At 52.0% G+C, this 20,002-nt stretch overlaps 1 protein-coding gene across 1 annotated transcript in view; it reads right to left on the minus strand.

Moving 5' to 3' along the window:
- RYR1 (ryanodine receptor 1 (skeletal)) overlaps window positions 1-20,002 on the minus strand; it is a 132,748-nt gene that overhangs the window by 59,984 nt on the left and 52,762 nt on the right. Inside the window, 25 exon segments of the mRNA XM_014535087.1 lie at window positions 2,391-2,528; window positions 2,789-2,848; window positions 4,386-4,556; window positions 5,655-5,669; window positions 6,068-6,160; window positions 6,265-6,352; window positions 8,201-8,441; window positions 9,287-9,619; window positions 9,834-9,964; window positions 10,541-10,622; window positions 12,226-12,464; window positions 12,555-12,615; window positions 13,264-13,313; window positions 13,770-13,891; window positions 13,991-14,058; window positions 15,204-15,319; window positions 15,718-15,841; window positions 16,398-16,473; window positions 16,575-16,649; window positions 16,961-17,101; window positions 17,555-17,644; window positions 17,849-17,927; window positions 18,044-18,207; window positions 18,578-18,718; window positions 19,856-19,946. Coding sequence (XP_014390573.1) covers window positions 2,391-2,528; window positions 2,789-2,848; window positions 4,386-4,556; window positions 5,655-5,669; window positions 6,068-6,160; window positions 6,265-6,352; window positions 8,201-8,441; window positions 9,287-9,619; window positions 9,834-9,964; window positions 10,541-10,622; window positions 12,226-12,464; window positions 12,555-12,615; window positions 13,264-13,313; window positions 13,770-13,891; window positions 13,991-14,058; window positions 15,204-15,319; window positions 15,718-15,841; window positions 16,398-16,473; window positions 16,575-16,649; window positions 16,961-17,101; window positions 17,555-17,644; window positions 17,849-17,927; window positions 18,044-18,207; window positions 18,578-18,718; window positions 19,856-19,946 — 2,989 coding nt within the window.

The raw sequence follows: 20,002 nt of genomic DNA on the forward strand, positions 1-20,002 counted from the left end.
CCCCCCACGGGCCCTGCTCTGTGTGTGACAGGGTAGAGCCATAACCTCTCCATCAGCCCTGCCCCGAGTGTGACAGTGGTGGCGCCCCAACCCCCCTGATGGGCCCTGCTCTGTGAGTGACAGGGGGCAGCGCCCCAACCCCCTGATTGGCCCTGCTCTGTGTGTGACAGGGTAGAGCCATAACCTCTCCATCAGCCCTGCCCCGAGCGTGACAGTGGTGGTGCCCCAACCCCCCTGATGGGCCCTGCTCTGTGAGTGACAGGGGGCAGCGCCCCAACCCCCTGATTGGCCCTGCTCTGTGCGTGACAGGGGGTGGCGCCGCAACCTCCCCATCGACCCTGCCTTGAGTGTGACAGGGGGCGGTGCCCCAACCCCCCAATCGGCCCTACCCTGAGCGTGACTGAGGGTGGCATTGCAACCTCCCGATCCGCCCTGCTCTGTGCATGACAGGGGGCAGCGCCCCAACTCCCCAATCGGCCCTGCTCTGAGCCTGACCAGGGGCTGCACCTAGGGATTGGGCGTGCCCTCTGCCACCCAGGAGCAGGCCTAAGCCAGCAGGTCGTTATCTCCCGAGGGGTCCCAGACTGCGAGAGGGCACAGGCTGGGCTGGGGGACCCCCCTCCCCCCCGAGGGCACAAATTTTTGTGCACCGGGCCTCTAGTCCTATATAATAAAAGGCTAATATGCAAATCGACTGAACGGCAGAATGACCAGTCACTGTGACTTGCACTGACCACCAGGGGCCAGACGCTCAACACAGAGGCTGCCCCCTGGTGGTCAGTGCGCTCCCACAAGGGGAGCACTGCTTGGCCAGAAGCCAGGCTCACAGCCAGAAGCCCTGTGTGGAGCGGGCCTACACCGGCAGTCAGACATCCCCTGAGGGCTCCTGGACTGCGAGAGGGTGCATGCCCGGTTGAGGGACCCCCTCCCCCGCCAGTGCACGAATTTTGTGCACCGGGCCTCTAGTAAATACATATCTGTCAACAATTGAATCTAAAAATCAAAATAAACAAATAAGAAATCTAATAAACAGAATAAACTGATGAATAAAATAGAATCAGAGGCATGGAAATGGAACAGACTGAAGATTCTCAGAGGGAAGGTGGGTAGGGTGTGGGAAGAGATTAAACAAAGATCTTATATGCATACTAGAGGCCCGGTGCACAAATATGTGCACGGGTGGGGTCACTCAGCCTAGCTGGTGATCGGGGCCAATTGAGGCTGTGAGAGGTTTGCTGGTGGGGGGTGGGGCCGTGGGAGGTTGGCTGGCTGGGGGGAGAGCTGGGGCTGCAGGAAGTTCGGCTGGTGGCCCAATCAGGGTCATTGGGTCTGGCAGGCTGGAAGAAGGGACTGCGGGAGGTTGGCTGGCCACAGGAGGTTGATTGTGGGAGCACACTGACCACCAGGGGGCAGCTCCTGTGTTGAGCATCTGCCCCCTGATGGTCAGTGCATGTTATATCAACTGGTCGACCAGTCGTTCCATTGCTTAGGCTTTTATATGTATAGATATGCATTACCTATGGACACAGACAATAGGGTGGTGAAGACCTGGGGCAGGGTGGGAACTGGGTGGAGAGGGGTGATGGGGGGAAAAAGAGGGACATCTATAATAATCTTAACAATAAAGATTAATTTAAAAAAAAAAGGCTCAACCACTGAGCCCTACTGGCTATGCCTAAGCCTCGATTTAAACTCAAGATTCCACAGAAGCTCCACCCACAGACCCAAGACCACCCCTTGCCCCCCTCCCCCAAAAGCCCAGGTACACCCTCAGGCCCCGCCCACAAACGTAAGGCCCGCCCCTTGTCCGGCCTGGAGATCATAGCTCGGCAACTCAGCAGTAAGACCCCGCTGGCCGCGCACCTGCTCCAGGTGGTAGAGCACCGCAGACACTTCCTGGACTCTGCGCACGATCTTTTCAGGGTCGTCCGCGTCCTCCTCGCGGCCTGGGAGGCCCCGGTACAGGGCCATCTGCCATCGCAGAGAAGGGGAGCCCTCCACCTGAGAGGAGGAAGAACAGTGGGCTGGAGTGAGCCTGTCCGCAAGGCCCTCCCTCCGCCCGGCTTCTGGCGGGGTGGGGTGGGGTGGGGTGGGGAATGGCCCTGCACGCAGTGTCTGCTCGGGCCTACTGGGCCCCTTTCAATCCAGTGGGAAGTAATTTAAAAAAAAAAGGCTCAACCACTGAGCCCTACTGGCTATGCCTAAGCCTCGATTTAAACTCAAGATTCCACAGAAGCTCCACCCACAGACCCAAGACCACCCCTTGCCCCCCCTCCCCCAAAAGCCCAGGTACACCCTCAGGCCCCGCCCACAAACGTAAGGCCCGCCCCTTGTCCGGCCTGGAGATCATAGCTCGGCAACTCAGCAGTAAGACCCCGCTGGCCGCGCACCTGCTCCAGGTGGTAGAGCACCGCAGACACTTCCTGGACTCTGCGCACGATCTTTTCAGGGTCGTCCGCGTCCTCCTCGCGGCCTGGGAGGCCCCGGTACAGGGCCATCTGCCATCGCAGAGAAGGGGAGCCCTCCACCTGAGAGGAGGAAGAACAGTGGGCTGGAGTGAGCCTGTCCGCAAGGCCCTCCCTCCGCCCGGCTTCTGGCGGGGTGGGGTGGGGTGGGGTGGGGAATGGCCCTGCACGCAGTGTCTGCTCGGGCCTACTGGGCCCCTTTCAATCCAGTGGGAAGTGAGTACAAGTTAAGGTCCCTCTTTTGATGCCTGGTACATAGTAAGTGCTCATAAGTTGGCTCTTTTTGTTGCTGGTATCCCAATGTGCAGATTAAGGAGGCCTACCTTTCCTTGAAGGTGAAGATTGTTATGCAGAAATTCCCGGACCTCCTCATCCGTGTCTTTCTGGGGGGAAACATGGCCAGACTGGGTCACTCCGGAGGGCTCAGCGCCCTCCTTGACCCGTAACCCTTCCCCTTCTAGGCCTGTCATCCCAGCAACTGGTGGGAGGCTTGTGTAGGGAGGATGGGTGAGAAACTTGAAAGGAATCAGAGATCAGGAGTGATCGGAGGGGGAGTCCTAGAGGCCACAGAGGCACCTTGAAGAGACAGTAAAGATTAGAAGGGCCTCGTGGGGGTGTGAGAGGAGGTAGAAGGTGACAGGATAGCCTCAAAGGTCAAATAAGACCACAGAGGGATTATTGGAAGTCAGAGGAGGGTCAGAGTGGGACTGCAAGTAAGTGGGAGATGGATAGGGTGTATCTGATCAGATGGGGTGAAGGAGGTTATAAGGAAAATGGCTAGGTTAGTAGAGGTCATGGGAGATCAGCTATATCAACCAATTCATGGGTAGGGTTTACACAGGCCAAAGGAGGGGTCAGTAGTGTGGGGGTTCCTTAGAGTCCCAGGAGAGGGGGGCCCTCAAGGACCAAGTTGAGAGGTCAAAGAGTTCTTTGGGGTCTTGGCAGGACTCAGCAAGGTCCTAGGAGGAGCCCGAGGTCCTGAGGGAAGGATACCAGGGGAGGTCAGTGGGGGTAGTAAGTTGTAAGGTTACTTAGCAGGGTCCTGGGGGAGGTTTTAGAGGTCTCGGGATAGGATCCTCTTAGGTTCTTGTGGTGAAAAGGATCAGGGGTGGGGGAGGGTGTTATTCCATACAAGGGGTAAGTGGAGTCCTGGGAGGCCTCCTTTAAGTCCCAGAGGGCTTAGAGTTCAGGGGCAGGGTCAATTGATCCTGTGGATTCTTGGAACCTCAGAAGATTGTTCATAGACCTGGGGAAGGGGCCATTAGGATTCTGCAGGGCTACTTAGGGTCACAGGTGCTCACTGGGCCCCTGAGAGTTTTGAGGGGTTTAGATGAGCGTCAAGAGAGTCCAGAGGGAGGGTCCAGCAGCGTCCTAAGGGAAAGAGGTGATGAGCTAGAGAGCTCAATGGAGACCCAGAGGTTCAGGGGAAGGCCAGTGGGATCATGAGGGGCTCATTGCTCACTGGGTCCCGAGGAGTTTAGGGAGGTCCTGGTGGAGGGCTCAGAGGAGTCTCAGTGGTGCTAATGGTATCTTGGGTGGGGTCCTCAGGGTCATAATGGGTTTGGCATGGTCCTGGGGGAGGGTGTTCAGTTGGATCCCTAAAGGCTCAATATGGTCCTTCTAGGCCTGTCAACCCAGCAGCTGGTGGAAGGCTTATGTGGGGAGGATCGGAGAGGGTCTTAGTAGTATTTCTGGGTTTCAGTGGGGTCCCAGGTAGGGTCCTTAGGTCCCAGGGCTCTGGCAGTTTCTTGAGTGGGGTCCTTAACATCTTAGGGGGTCCAGTGAGTCCTCAGGGTCCTAGAGAAGGATTCAGTGGGGTCCTAAGGGAGGGCTCCCAGTGGGCTCCTGGGGTCTTGGGGGCTTGGTGTAGGGTGCTGAGTGGGATCCTGGCAGATTCCCAGAATGGGGTCCGGCAGGCACCAAAGCATAGCGGGTCTTGGCCAGCGCAATGAGGTCCTGGTCAGTGGGTGCACACATGTTCAGGCCGATAGGCAGCATCTTCTTGAGTGTGGCCACAATCAGCGATGTCTGCACAGAGTACCGGTCCCCCCTGCGCTTCTTCTTGGTGCGTTCCTGGTCTGAGCCACCTGACTGTGGGGACATGGGGCTCAGCACCAGCATGAATGCCAGCCCAGCCCCATGCTTGGTTCCCACCCCAACAGCCATCGCCCCAGTTCCCACCCCAGTCCTTGCTGATCTTTCACCAGATGCCCAGCCCTGACCCTCCTAACCCCAGCCCCTATCCCAAATTCCTAACTTCTGTCCCAAACCCTTACAGATTCCCCCAAATTCCAGGCCTTTCTCAACCTCTGGAGGTCTTCTCCCAAAATCCCCTAAGAACTCTCAGTACAACATCTCTCCAAAAAACATGCACAGCCCCACACTTCATATCTCAAGACTGAGTTCCCAAGGATGAAACAAAGATGAGACAAGAGAAGTTGGAAGAAAAAGAGAGACACTGAGAGACTGAGATGGACAAGAAAACAGGAAGAGAGAAGATGCCAGAGAGATCCAAAAAGATCTGGGAACAGAAACACGGGCATGGAGTCCCATAGCCATGTTCTGAGCCTTGGTGCAGACCTATGGTCAGGACCACCCCAGACATGCCAATGAGAAGCCCGGGTGACAAGCTTTGGCCAGAGCCACATCCACACCAGCTCGAAATATGGAGGCTGTACATGCATCTGAGTCCTTGCAGAGTCCTGGGCCAGGGGCCACAGGCCAAATGCCATCAGCGGCTCAAAAGGATAAGACTGTTGACCAAGGTCACATAGCCAACTGTCAGAGTCAGGATTCTAACCCAAGTCTCTCTCATTCCAGAGCCCAAGTCTTAAACTCAGCATGCACGTGCCTGTCCCACCCTCATTCCCATTCCTCACAGCCTCAGCCCACAATGGACCTTAGCCCACAATGCTTTGATGCTTTGGGGAAAGCTGAGAGGTGGTTTTTTTTTTTTTCAACGAAAGTTAAAAAAAAAAAAGTAAATTTGCTCAAAGCTGAGGGCTGGGAAGGGAATGGATGATTGGGGACAGGGAGGAATGGGGAGAGAAAGAGGATGGTAGCTGGGAGCCAAGGATGAGGGGTGGGGAATAGGGACAGGGGTTTTCTGGAGGGGTGCAGATGCTGGGGTTTGTGGGGAAGAAGGTATTAGCCAAGAGTCATGCAGAAGGTTCCAGATGAGGGGCTGACCTGTACGTCTCCTGCCTGTTTCATCAGATGGCAGACAGAGACAAAAAGGGTTACCCCAGTCCCTCAGAGAACCCCAGACCTAATTCCAAGTTGACCTAACCCAAGCTCTCTGCCCACCGGACATGCATCCCCTTGTAGGGCATTCCCAGACCTTGACTCAGGGTGGGTGGGTTTGTCCTTTAGATTGAACCCTGTAGAGGGCAGTTCTGAGAGGTATAACGGGAGAGGAGAGGGGGCCCTGGGATAATGGGGATAGGAGGAAGGAAATGCAAGATGAGAGGGGACAAAGCTGTGAGGGCTGCAGGGAATGTGACCAGGACAGGGCAGCCGGCTGGATGAGGAGGGGGCAGGTAGGAAGCCCTTGGGTGTTCCCTCCCTCCCTGCTAAGGCCCCTCCCAGAGCAAAACACCCACCTTGGCCATTTTGCTCTTGTTGTCGGCAGTCAGAAACGACATGTTGTTGATCTCATTCTGGACCACGAAATTCTGCTCCTCACGCTTGAAGTTCTGGTGGCAGAGGCAGTACTGGGGTCAGGCAGGGTGGGGGGAGGGCATCTCAGGGCAGCAGCTTCTCAGGTATGAAGAGGAGCAGGGAGTGAGCAGGGACTCACGTGGGACTTGCACCAGTAGATAAAGATCTCGCCCACCATCCTGAACAGCTCTTCAGCGTTGGGATTGGGCTCCGTCAGCCAGTGCGCCCTGGGCAGCAGGGAAGGGGCTGGTGAGGGATGGGGTGAGACACCCAGGAGGGGGGCTACACAAGAGATCTTAGGGGAGAGGGTCAGGGGGACCAGGAGACTCCAAAGGGAGGGCTGGAATTTTCTGGGTAATCTGGCCATTTGGATTATTTAAAGTTGATAAATGACCATTCCTTGACAAACTTTTTTTTTCTCTATTGAAATGTAACATGCACAGTGCTGGTGATGCTCAGCAATGGCTGGGAATCCCCTTTGTTTCCTGGGTGTGAGGACAGCCCTGGAGTCACCACCACAGGGACCTTTAGCTCTACTTTGTCCTGGAGAGAGGGAGGGATTAGAGGGAGGAGGGGGACAGGGACATTTTTAAAGCCTGGAAAGAGCTGAGCCTTTGGGTTTGCTTTTTTACTCTTGGAGTGAAATTGTGTAAGATAATGACACATAACTTTCCCACCCTAAATTATTTCAGCTCTGTCAGTAGCTGATGCAGGATTCAGTTTGTAACTGTTTTATTCCATGCTTTAGCTGTAGGTTGGAAATGTTCTCTCCTACAGAGCAGGCACTGGGAGCAGAATAATAGACCCATTAATTATAAATTTATGCTTTAAGGTTTTTTAAATCTGGTTTTTTATGTTCCCTTGGTAAATTTAAGAGTTTTTTATATGTAAACCTAAAGCAATCAAAAGTTTCTACTTAAACTTTGTTTGCAACTCCTTGAATGAGAAGATTGAATTTATAGTTAAATGCACTATTGAGATTTTTTAATGAGGCAAATAAATTTTTTCTACAGTTAAAAAAAGAAATATAACATGCATATAAAGTGTCAACTTGATGAAATATCACAAAGTGAACACACTTGTGTAACCAACCACCACCCAACTCAAGAAATAGAACATTTTCAGTCCCCAGAACTACCCTTGTGTCCCTCCCAGCCACTCCCACTTCCTTCCTCTTGAAAAAAATGACCCTTATCTTGACTTACAGACCATGAATTATTTTTGTCTGTTCTTGAACATTACATAAATAGATGATATGATATGTACTATTTTTTATTTTATTTTCCTGGCTTCTTTTATTCAACCTGATGTTTGTGGGATTTATCAATGTTGTGTGTTGTGACTTTGTTCATTTGAATTATTGTGTAATATTCCACTGCGTGAATATACCACAATTTACTTGTTCAAACTCTTTGACCCAGCTCTCCCACTCCTAGGAATCTGCCCTATAGCAGTACCCACTGGTGAGCAAAAAGATGGATGTGCAAGGATGCATCCAGCATGCATACCACCACTTCCTTTTCTGCTCCCAGGACAACCTTAAAATCTTTCCCAACAAGGATGGAACTGGAGTTGAAACTCATTTACTATCCCTGAATTAGGCTGCACGTAGGAGTCAATAATTCTTTAAACAGTTTCTGAATTTAGAGAGACATTAGCAGTTGGTTGATACCTGCACTTGCCCTTTTATTAAAGATCTATGTTTCTGGGGGAATGAGACTGGTCACATCTGGACTATCTTTCTTCTCCCAATGACAGAGAAAGGCCTAATGATTGGGCTTTGCTGCACAAATATCAGCCACCTCATCTACCCAAGCCTGGAGGCCCAGTGCTGGAGAGAAAAGCAGGGCTCCTTATAGCCGACATTGCAACCGTACAGGGGCTCAGATTCAGGACGGGCAAAGGGGCAGGAAGGGAGCAAATCCAGTGGGTTGGATTTTGTTGAGCCAGAAGCAATGGGGTTGGAGTCAGTAGGTTGGGTGAGAATGGCAAGAAGTTTATAGCAAGTCAGAAGGGATTCAGGAAAGCCAGAGGTTAGGCTGAGGTATATGGGGGGACAATGGGGACATGCTGACCTGTTGTTGTCCACGTAGCGGATGAGCAGTGGATAGAGGGCATACAGGTCCCGGCAGAGCACAGAGAACTCGTCCCGCACTAGGAGCTCACCCTCCTCGGCTTCTGCCTTGGCCTCCAGGCGCAGCTGCTCCTCCTCGGCCACCACCTTCCCCGCCCGCTTGCGCAGCCGCCCAATGGTTGGGATAAAGTGTGAGTGCAGGAGCTCCGGCCGGGCCCGGCTCACAATGGGCTGGGCAAACACTGCAGGAGCAAAGTGGGGACACTCATTGCTGGCCAGCCTCTAACTCCAGCATCTGACCTATGACCTCTGTTCCCATCCCATGACTCCTCTGACCCAGCAGCTATCATTGACCCCAGCCTGACCCTGGCTTCTGACTCCAGCATTTATCTCTAATCCCACTTCTGACCTTGGGCCGTGACCTGTAACATAGTCCCTGAATCCTGATCCCAACCATCACCCGTAACCTGAACCTGTGATCCCAGCCTAACACATGTGCCTGACCTGTGACCCCAACTGATATCTTACCCTAGCCTGTAACCTCTCACCCGTCTTTAACCTCTGACCTGGTCCCTACCTAGACTCTTCCTCACGACATGATTTCTCACTATGGCTTCTTACCCCAGCCTTTGGCCTCTGATCCTGGCCTCCGATTCCAGCCTCAACCTCTAGTTTGAACCAATTTTTGACGTAGAACTTCTAAACCAGGAATCCCAACCCTTTAAGGACTAATGTCTTGACCTCTTACCTATAACCCATCCTTATCAGGAACCTCATCCTCTGACCATTTGCATAAGGAACTCAGGCTTCTGACCCTGTTCCTAAATCCTGATCTAACCCACTCCCAGGTTCCAGAAATTCAGAATCCAGCCTGGAGGACTCCCCGGACTCATCCTTTCAGCCCTGAGCCTCTCACCCCTTGTGATGACCCTTGACCTTCAATCCCGAAAAAACCTAGACTCTGACTCCTCCCAACTCCCAGGAGACCATGGAGCCTGGGATCTCCCTCTCAGACCGTTAGGTCAAGGGGCCCCAGCCCCTAGACCCTGGCCCCAGCCCTCCGAAGCTTAGTGCCCCCCAGACCCACCAGCAAGCCGTTTCATCCACGAGGCCTCGTCAATGCCCAGGTTATTGACGATGATTCGAAGGATATTCCCCAACAGGGAGTTGAGGTGGTCAGAGGTGACAGCTGTGCAGGGTGGGAGGACCCCAGCAGGCAGGGTGGGTGGGGGCACCTCAGGCCCGCGCTCCCACCAGCGGGGCAGGTAGCTGCACAGCATGGGAAGGGTGATCTCGATGACATGTGGCATCTCTGTGTAGCGGGCCCCCGACTCGGCCAGCCCCCCGATGTCTGCCATGAGCCGCTCCAGCACTGGGATGTCAGGACACATCTCCTCCACGCTGTTGGGGAGCCCCAAGACTGGGGTGCAGGGAGGGATCAGGGCATGCCAACCCATCACCCTCAGATCTCAGTGTCCACACCACATACTAGGGTCCCCCATAAGCCCTGGGATTCCCCAATCTGGAGCACATCCAAGCTTGGGAATCCTCAGTCCCTCAGAGCCCAGATTGGGCCACACTGCTCCCAATGTGGACTGGAACCCTGACAGCTGCCCTAGCCCCACACAACTTACTGGCCCGCTCCCGGGGAGACTTGGTGGTGTACACTGAGTAGGCATTATACTCGTTCAGCTGAGGTTCCAGAAACGCCACAGGCATGGCCGCTGCCAGGCAGGCCAGGCACTCCCCGAGGGCTGGCCGTAGCCTGAAAGAGGATGCTCCTTAGCTCCCATGCCCTTCGCCTGGACCTGGGTCCCAGCCCCAGCCTCCACAGAAGGGACTCTCCCCAGAACCCTTTGGAGCAGAGTGCTGCTCACCAGTGGGCACAGATATGGCCTTTTCCTCAGGCTTCCTGAATGCCCTCTTGCTCCACCTGTGATCTTGGCTCAGGAGAGCCCACATGAGCACTGCCAGGGCCCTCCCAGTGCCCCAATGTGCTATGGCTCCTGTGTGCTACCCTCGTTTCTGCAAGCCCCTTGTCAGGGCAAGCTTGTTCCTCAGCAAAGAACACCCTGGCATCTGGGCCAGCAAGAGCCTGGTCATCCCCCCACCCCACTCAGCCCCCACCCCCAGGTGGAGGCCTCCATTTCCTTTGCTGGCCTTCACCTGAGTGCCCTCATGTGGCCTCCTTGGGGAACTGCATCTGCCACAAAGTGCGGCTGTTGAAGACTTTGAACATCTCCCCTGCTTTTCACTCACCCCCAATCTTCTCTTGCGCCCTCCCCTCTCTGAGGCCCCAGAGTGCTCATTCCAGCCCCAAACTATGATTGTTCCTTCTTACTTTTCCACATAAGAGTTTCTGGTTGTTCCCAGAGAGTAGATGCTGCACAGTGTTCGGTAGCATGAGACCTGGACGTCATCCACTGAGAGAGAGAGAACAAGGGTGGAGGATGTGCCCACCACACCAGTGCCCCAAACCCCTCCCTTATATCCAAATGGTGGGTAAGAACAGGGGCTGGAGAGCTGCCTGCCATTTACTAGTTTTGTGACTTGAGCAAATACCACTCTCTTGGCCTGTTTTCCTATCTGTAAAATGGAGATAATTATAGTATCTTCCTCATGAGGGTTATTGTGAGGATAAAACCAGTTAATACTTGGAAAGCAATTAAAACAAGGCGAACAGCAGGCACTCGATAGAGGACTCATGGATCTCTTTGATGATAGTGATGGATACTCTCCAGAAAAATGCAAACACACATGCAATCCTGGCTAGAATTTTAGGTTAGCCACCCGTCCTCTTTGGATGGTCAGGTTAAGAATCTCATCAAGTTCACAAATGTCACAAGGCAAAAAGAGGGCAGGGGGACTGTCCTAGATTGAAAAGAGACTATAAAGCCATGAGAGAAACATCACTGGATTCTGAATTTTTAAAAAATCAAAGGTATTTTGAGAGTAATAGGGAAACTTAGATATAGTCAGGTTGGGGGTGATTCTGATATGTGGTTACATGAGAGAAGGTTCTTACTTAGGAGATACAAGCTGAATATTCAGGGTTGGGATGTCACTATGTGTGCAACTCATATTCGAAAGCTCAGAAAAGTCTGCAGATCCTTTCATCCGTAAAGTGAAAGGTAAAGCAAATGGGGCAAGTTCTTAACAATTCTCTTCTGTTGACTTTTCTGTATAGTATTAAAATTTTCAAGTAAAATGGAAATCCCCATTCAAGTTCTACTTTCCTTACTAGGGTTTTTAAAAAAATGTTTTATTTATTTTAGAGATACAGGAATGGAGAGGGAGATAGAAGCATTGATGAGAGAGAAACATCAACATTGATTGATCGGCTCCCCCCTGCAGGGATCGAGGCCCTTGGTAGAATAAACATGGCAGACACTGCTAATTGACTCCCAGCACCTGTTCTTACCTACTATCTGTACTTCTCTTCTTCCTAGACCTCCAATATTTAGCTCTACACATGGCCTCCAAGAATAAAGGCTACTTTCCCAGCCTCCTTTGCAGAAACATGGGCCACATGCTAAGTTCTGGCTGATGGGACTGATGTAAGCAGGAGTGATTCGGACCACTTGTAGGTTGTTCCTTTAAAGTAATTGAAGTGCCCTCCTCTTTGCTTTTTCTCCTCTCCTACTGGTTAGAATAAGGATGTAATGGTGTGCTATCTTGGACCATGTGGATAAAGGCAATATTTCAGAGACAGCAGAGCAACAAAATGAAGGGAACCTGGAGTCCTGACATTATGATCCACTTACAAATAGACTGTTACACAGGACAAAAATATAATTCCATCTCGCTTAAGCTATGTGATTTAGGCTCTGTTGATAGAGCTGCTGAAGTCATCCTAATTAACTCATTCCGTTACCTACTTATTTACTGAATGCACACTTTGCTTATGGCAATAAATCCACTCAATAAATACACATTTAAACACCTGATGATTCTATTGGGCACACAGGGATGGGTGATGTTGGCTGAATTGCCCCCCCCTCCCCACTTAGGGTCAGTAGTCCTTACGGATGACATCATCTCCAAACTGGTGCTGGGCGATGTGCTGGAAGAGGGTGGTGAGGACAGGCAGCAGGGCCACGGTGGTGTAGGTGAGGTTCTGGCCCACACCCTTCACCTGTGTGCGCGCCTGTGACACCTTGCCCAGCCTCAGGTTCTCGACCATCTTCTCGATGTCCTCCGAGGCACTCTCAAAGAAGGAACGGAGGCCAGCCTTCACGATCTCAGGGCCTGACTTCATCACCGTCCTAGGAGGGAAGTGGGGGCACCCAGTTCTAGAGTATGAGAGTTTAGACTTCAGAGAATCTAGGAGTGGGCACCATGACCTGTAGCCCTACCTGGCATCCAGGGAGCGTGCCAGGATGTGAAGACAGTTGACAACAGCTGGGGCATCCGTCCCTGAGGGATGAAGATGAGCTTGGGTGAAGGAAGGACTACAGGACAGTACCTTCATCTACATCAGCAGTTCTCAACCTGTGGGTCGAGACCCCTTTGGGGGGCGAACGACCCTTTCACAGGGGTTGCCTAAGACCATCCTGCATATCAGATATTTACATTACGATTCATAACAGTAGCAACATTACAGTTATGAAGTAGCAACAAAAATAATTTTATGGTTGGGTCACAACATGAGGAACTGTATTTAAAGAGCCAGAAGGTTGAGAACCACTGATCTACATCCACCCCAAATTACCTCTCCGCACCCCCACCCAGACTCCCATAGGCTTCCGTTCTTCCCCATCCAGGGCCTGTACCCCCTCCCCTTCCTGACCCTCCACTATCCAGGCCCTGACCCCTCAGGCCTTCACTCTCTGGTGATGAGCCTGTTTTCCCTGTCCTGGCCTGTGAGCTCCATGAGCGCTGGGCCCAAGACTGTCCCAGTCACTGCCCCCAGGTCTACCTAGTCCATGTAGGGTTGAGGGGAAGAACACAGTAAAGGTTGTTCAAATTAAGGCATGAACCTGGGCCACACTTCTTCAGGGTGGGGTTGGTAATGAGGGGAAGAGAGGGAATATTAAGAAGGGCTTAGGGAGCAAAGTTACTTACCAAAGAGAGAGACGCGGTGACGAACAAGAGCAGCAAGCTTGCAGAAGAGGCTAATGATAGAGAAAGGACAGGGGAAACAGGGTGCAAAGACTCCAAGGGGACAAGGGCAGTGATGACACAGTTAGAGGAGGCAGGCATAGGGAGAGGGACAGAGACAGAGCCACGAGGAGATAGGATGATGGGGAAGAAAAAGAAGAAGACAGGAGGGGTGGGGAGGGGCAGAGATGAGTAAGCTTGAAAGTAACTGGCAATAACTGGCATGTTGGGGCGGAGTGGGCAACAAATTCATCCCAGTTTGCCTGAAAGTCCCATGTCCTGGGAAACACCTCAGTCTCGGGCACAACAGGACAGTTGGTCACCCTGCCCTTTAATTGCCTCTGCAGACGGAGGTAGTCAGTGCCCAGCCCCCAGGACAGAGCCCCTAAGGTCCACGGTAGGAGTATAAGGTCCAGGATTACAATGCTGTGAGGTCATGGGGCTGGGTCAGAGGTCAAAGGGCAGCCCACCTGGTGATCATTTCCTTCTCCTTATTGGAGGCATGGCCACCACTGCCCAGCACTTTGGCCGGAGTGGACAAGAAATACAGGCAGTGGTTGGTGAAATATTGGTTGATCAAAGGGAGCAGGATCTGAAGAGTGAAGGGGGAAGAGATGAGTGTGACTGAGTGAAGGGTGGAGAGAGTCTATCCAGTTCCCAGCCTCCTCCAGCTTCTGAGCCCACCTCTCACCTTGGCAAAGAACTTAATCTCCTGTTCGTGCGGGGACTTTTCTACTCGTCCACTGCTGACCACAGCCTCTGGGGGGAGCAAAAAGGGGTCATGGTGGATTCAAGGCTAGTGAACTCAGGGTGTTCTGATGGGGCAGAGTTAGGAGAGGATGGGAGGTAAATTCTTCACATGAAGTCCTGGCCTGTTGGTTCTGAAATAAAACTCTTTCCTACCTTTCATCTGCTGCCCTAACTCTTTGCTCAAACCCTTCTTGAGGCTGAGAATGGGGCAGGGCCATGGAACATCCCCCTCCTCTCCTATCACAAGCCCTTTTCTTCCTAAACATCAATACTGGCACTGAGTAAATTTGAAATAAATGAAACTAGTGGTCAATATTAAAATGGAAATCAATTTCAAATGTAATAATAATGGTGACAGTAATAATTAATACTATTAAAATAATAATGCTGACCCTAATTATTATAGACTTGCTATTTCTTGGCACTGTGAGAAACATCCTTGTACCATCTCCTCCCACTTTGGAGGTCTGTGTACAGTACGTTTTCACTTAACATACTCCTTAGGTTCTTGGAAACTGCAACTTTAAGCAAAACAATGTATAAGGACACCGATTTGACCACAGGCTAATTGATATAAACAAGAGTTAAGTTCCTATGGCATATTTCTCATCACCAAACTTCTAAATAAAGATCCCAAACACTTCCAATATTAAACTTTGAAATAGATGTGAGCTCTACATACATTTAAGAAATCACTCCATGAGCTGCCCCTGCCACCTCTCTGGCCCCATTTCCTCTCACTCTCGCCCTCAGTCACTCTGGTGCAGCCAAACAGGCTTAATATTCATAGAAGGGGCCTCTCAGAGTCTTTGCCCTGGCTGTTCCCCTGCCTGGAATACTCTCCCTAGATGTCCACACGGCCCCTTCCCCAGTTCCTTCAAGGTCTTCCGGAATACTCCCCTTTGCACATGCCTTAGCTGGCTCTATTGTAGTCTTTCCCCCATAACATTAATCACCTTCTAACACACGAAGTGATTTAGTTATTTCTGACATTAATTGTCTGAATCCAGGACAGGGATCTTTGTCTGTCTTGCTCACTGTTTAGTCTCAACACCTTTAACACTGTCTGGCACAGGAATTATATGAGGGAGGAAGGAGACATGCGTGACCTGGCTCCCGGGTAGGGCAAGCATCAGGGAGGGACTTCTCCGCACCCAGGTGGGCGATAAACTCCTGGGAAATGTCCATCCAGCGTAGCAACTGCTGCAGGAAGCCAAAGGCGAACCGTTTCTCAATGGAAGATGTATCCAGCTCCATGTCTTTAAGGCCTCTGCGTGGATGGGTGATGGGAAGGGTCAGCTTAGACCCAGAATGCCCTGTTTTCCATCACCCCAGGTCCCTGGAGTTTCCAGCTCCTCCCTGGACTAGAGCTTCTTCTTACCCCAAGCCCCACCCTCTTAACACCCCCCCCTCTGGCTCCACCCCATTTGTCACTCTCCACCCTCTTAGCTTTCTCCCCCTTTCTGGTCCCGCCCCCACGCTCCAGGCCCCACCTCCTTAGCCTCTTGCCCTCTCAGGTCCCGCCTCTGCTCTCCAGACCCCACCCTCTTAGCCTCCTCCCTTCTTTGGCCCTGTTTCCCCTACACCGGCCTCAGTTCTCCCAGCTGTGCCCTGTGGGTTCTGCCTCTCTTCCCCACTGCTCTCGGGTCTGGCTCCCAGCCCATGTACCTGGTGACTGCATAGCCATTCATCTGCAGGAACTTCAGCAGCTCCTGGGCCTTCTCTCTATCTCGTGCCTTCTCCTTGGCAGTGAGAGTGTCGTAGGGGACCAGCAGAGGGTGGGTCCCACCACCTGGGGTGGCAAAGACCAGAAATCAGGGGGCTGGGAGGGACCCAGGCCACTCTCATTGAAGTGGTTTCTGCAGTTGAAGGCTTATATAATTACTAGAGGCCTGACGTACGAAATTCTTGCGTGGGTAGGGTCCCTATGCTTGGCTAGAGATTAGGGCCAATCTGTGGGGCAACTGGCTGGCCTCTGCCTTGGTTGGCCTGGGGCCTGCGGGCAGGGGGCAGCTCCTGCATTGACCCTCTGCCCCCTGGTGGTCAGTGCGCATCATAGCGACCGGTAGTTCAGTTGATTTGCATATTAGGCTTTAATTATATAGGATAGTAATAAAGACAGAGATAAAAATAACCAAAACATTGCTTTTGGATGTTCTTCACATCCTCACCACAAACCTAAGGTAGTAAATGCTATTATCCCCGCTGTACAAACACAGAAACAAAGGTTCAAGGGGATGAAAGCAATTGCGGAAGCTGAAAGTCACACAGGCCCTTACGATGCAGAGCCTATGACTAGGGGACTGTGGAGAAGGGGGATCTGTGCAGAGGCGGATGGGGCCTCTCACCCTTGGCTTCCAGCTCCTGCTTCTTCTTCCGCCCCCATGTGTTGTGGTAATTTTCCGCCAGCTGTTCTGCCATAGCCTGGGTGTGGATGCGAGAGTCAAGGCCCAGACTCAGAGGATGTCCTCCCCCACCCAAACAGACACCTCCACACCCCAAAAGAAAAGATGAGGGGGTCTCACCTGCAGCTCCCGGGACAGGGTAACTCCGCTGAGGTCGGGTGGTTGGGGGTTGTAGCCTTCTCTCGGATCATAGGTCTGGGAGGACAAGGGAGAAATGGGGGGCTTGGTGGGTTAGCAGGAAGCCCATGCCCCGACCCAATCTACCCCCCTCACCTGGCCCTAGACCCCTGCTCTGCACCCTCTTCTTAAGGCTCTGCCTCTAAGTCACCCCCTACTTTCTATTCTGCTGTCTCCTTTCCTGGGCCTTCTCCTGCACCTCATTGCGGGCCTTCCTCCTAACCCCACTCCACCTCCTGCCTGGCCTCACCCTCTCCTGGCCTTGCCCCTCATTCTAGCCACTCACCACCCCCTCAATGCCCAGCCCTCCACCCCGGTCCAGCCTCCACCTGGGCACTTTGGGAGATCTTCCTTGTTTTCTTCTTCTCCGTCTTCTCCTCCTCACCCTCCCTGGCTTTCTCTATGGTCCATTCCCAGGCAATCATGGCTTTCAAGGACTCCTTGATGGGCCATCGATAAATCTCTTTGTCCTGGGGTTGATAGAAGAAAACGGAGTTGGTGGAATGGGGTGAGAGGGAAGTGGAGGTAAGAGGCCCTGGCTTAGCTTCCCTGGCTTCCAGTGTCCCAAAAAGGGGAAAGCCCCCAGCACGTGGCTTGGAAGTGGTCCAGTTGAATTTGAACGTAGGTCTCTTCCCTGCTCTGTAACAGAGCTTTCCAAACACACTCTCATTGTCCCATGTTACACAGGAGACTCAGAGAAGTTAAGGATGGTCAAGGAATCAAACCCAGTCTCTCCGTCTCTTCCAGAAGGAACACTAAGAGTCCTGGGTTTAGGGGAGGCAGCCAAGTTCAAGGAAAGGCAAAGTCCATGGAGAGGGATCCAGCTAGATTCAAGCCTCTGAAGCAGACTCACTCCTTCCTGAACCCCCAAACTTAGAGGTTTCATTTTGGACCCCCAACATTGGGCCCCAAGGCTTGGTCACCTTCTCTGAAAAGGTCTTATATGGCCTCAGCATGGGGTGGGTCTTCAGCTCCTCATCTACGTTCTCCCCATACGACCAGTTATTCTGGATCTAGAGGTGAAAAGGGATGGGTGGAGGCAGTGTTACCACACAGCTGAGGGTAGGAGCAAGATGAGGGGTAAACAGCAGCTTGGGGTACACAGAGAGGAAACCCTGGAGGGTTGTAGGTCTCAGGAAGGGTTAAGTGTCTCAGAAAAGCTGATGTTTTGGGGCAGGGGTAGGAGTTCCTGGGAAAGGGAAGACCCTGATGCCAACCTTGTCGAAGGCCCACTTCTCATGTGTGTACTCTGCGAACTTGTTAATGAAGGAGTCCAGCTTCTCTGGGATGATCACACTATTAAGGGGGACAGGGTCAGCAGATGTTGGGGCTGGCCCTTCCTTCCATCTCTGACAGTCACATTCTACTTCTCTTTGCCCCGGATCCCACCCTCTCCTCCCACAGGGCCTCACTTGAGGGTCTCCACAGGCCGAGGATCAAAGTTGCCTTCAGCATCCACTGTAGCCTTTTTCTCAGCCTTGGACGAGTATGAGGCATCCACGTAGTCAGGGGGCAGGGCCCCTGCGATGGCACACAGACAAGGCATAGCTATGCGGTACAGCTCTGGGTCATACTTCTAGGGATGCCAAGGACAGGGGTGTCACTGCAGGCCTGGCTGAGCCTGCAGTTCCTGGAGTCCAAGGACCTCAAATTTATCCCTGCCGTCAGTCACCCTCCTCCCTGAGCCCACAAACATGAATTACGAAACCCAAGCCTCAGTCCCATCTGGACCCTCAAGCCATCCTATGTAACCTTCTCCAAGCCCCCAAATTAGAGGCCCATCCCATCTTCCATGACACCCAAATCAGAGGTCCAACTCATGGATTCTCTTTGATCCAAAGGACCTCCCTCCCTGAACCCCACATTTGGACATTTCATCCTGAATCTCAACTTTGGACTCCACCCCTTCCAAACAGGTTCTGTTCAGGGTCCCCAGGTGCCCAGACCTTGTGTGCCAGCGAATCAAAGATGCCCCAGAAGAGTTTCCTTGTGAGGTGCAGCTCTTCCTCTGAAGTGATGCCGAAGTTGGCCCAGCCTGTGGGCAGGCAGTAGTACTTCCAACAGCGCTCATAGTGGTTGGTAAGAAGCTGGATGGGAGAAAGGAAGAGGCAAGCAAAGAGGGGGCGGAAGAAGTTGGCAGGCAAATGAAAGTCCTGGGGGGCCCAGGGCTGCCAGTGCTTTAACATTTTGAAGGAGGTGTGGGTTATGTAAATAGTGCCAGTGAGGGGAATAGTATGCTTATTGGGGAGTGGTCCTGCACAGTTTATTATACAAATTTAGCATTCTAATTTAGAGTCAGGATGGGCATTAAAGCAGAGCTGGATTTGTCTGGTATTGTTTTACACAAATAATCCGTGAGTAGTGTTATGTATGAGTAAATGGACACATGGATGCAGTGGTTTGCTCTTACATCAATTATCATGTGGAATAGAAACACTAGCAGCACTCCATACAAATATATGGTAATTGTGAAGAGGGCCTCCACATTTAATATGCAAATTTGAAATAGGGGCTGATTTAGATGTATTATGCAAAATAGTCAAGATATCTGAGTTGGATGTATCTCCTTATGAAAACTAGCATGGAGCCCCGCCTCATGGCTCAGTGGTTGAGCATCGACCTATGAACCAGGAGGTCATGATTTGATTCCTGGTCAGGGCACATGCCCAGGTTGCAGGCTCAGTCCCCAGTGTGGGGCGTGCAGGAGGCAGCTGGTCAATGATTCTCTCTCATCATTGATGTTTCTCTCTCTCTCCCTCTTCCTTCCTCTCTGAAATCAATAAAAATATGTTTTAAAAAAAAACTAGCATGGAAATAGAAAATAATAATAGGAAAGACTATGCAAAGATTCAAAATAGCTGTGGAACTGTTTATTAAAATAAATGTACTCATTTGAATAGTAAAAGGCTGGTGGTCTGGGCATAAGAATAAGCATGCTAATTAGGAAAAGCAGTGTGCCCCATGCAAATATATGTTAATTTATGTGCGGGTTGGCTCAATGTTAGGGAAATTAAACTTTAATTAGAGAGTGTTAGAGGCACCAATGACACAAAGTGAATATTCTGGGAACCCCAGTATGCAAATGAAAATGCTAAAGAATGGCTTCATATTTGCAGTTTAACTGCCCTGCGGGGTGTTGATACAAATGAGCCCCATAGTCCGAGTGCAGAGCGAGCGGTGGGCGGGGCATGGAAATGAGCGAGCTAAAGAGCGTCTGCCCTCACCTTGAGCGGCATCTTCGCGAACTCATTAAGGATGGGCACGTCGAACACCAGGCGCCGCAGCAGGTGCTGCAGCATGGACGGGCGGATGTACCTGGGAGGACATTCAGCGGGCGGTGGGCTCTCACCTGGAAGCCCAGCCCACCCCAC

This window comes from Myotis brandtii, unplaced genomic scaffold (genome assembly GCF_000412655.1).
Source record: "Myotis brandtii unplaced genomic scaffold, ASM41265v1 scaffold1373, whole genome shotgun sequence".
Classification (NCBI taxonomy): Eukaryota; Metazoa; Chordata; class Mammalia; order Chiroptera; family Vespertilionidae; genus Myotis; species Myotis brandtii.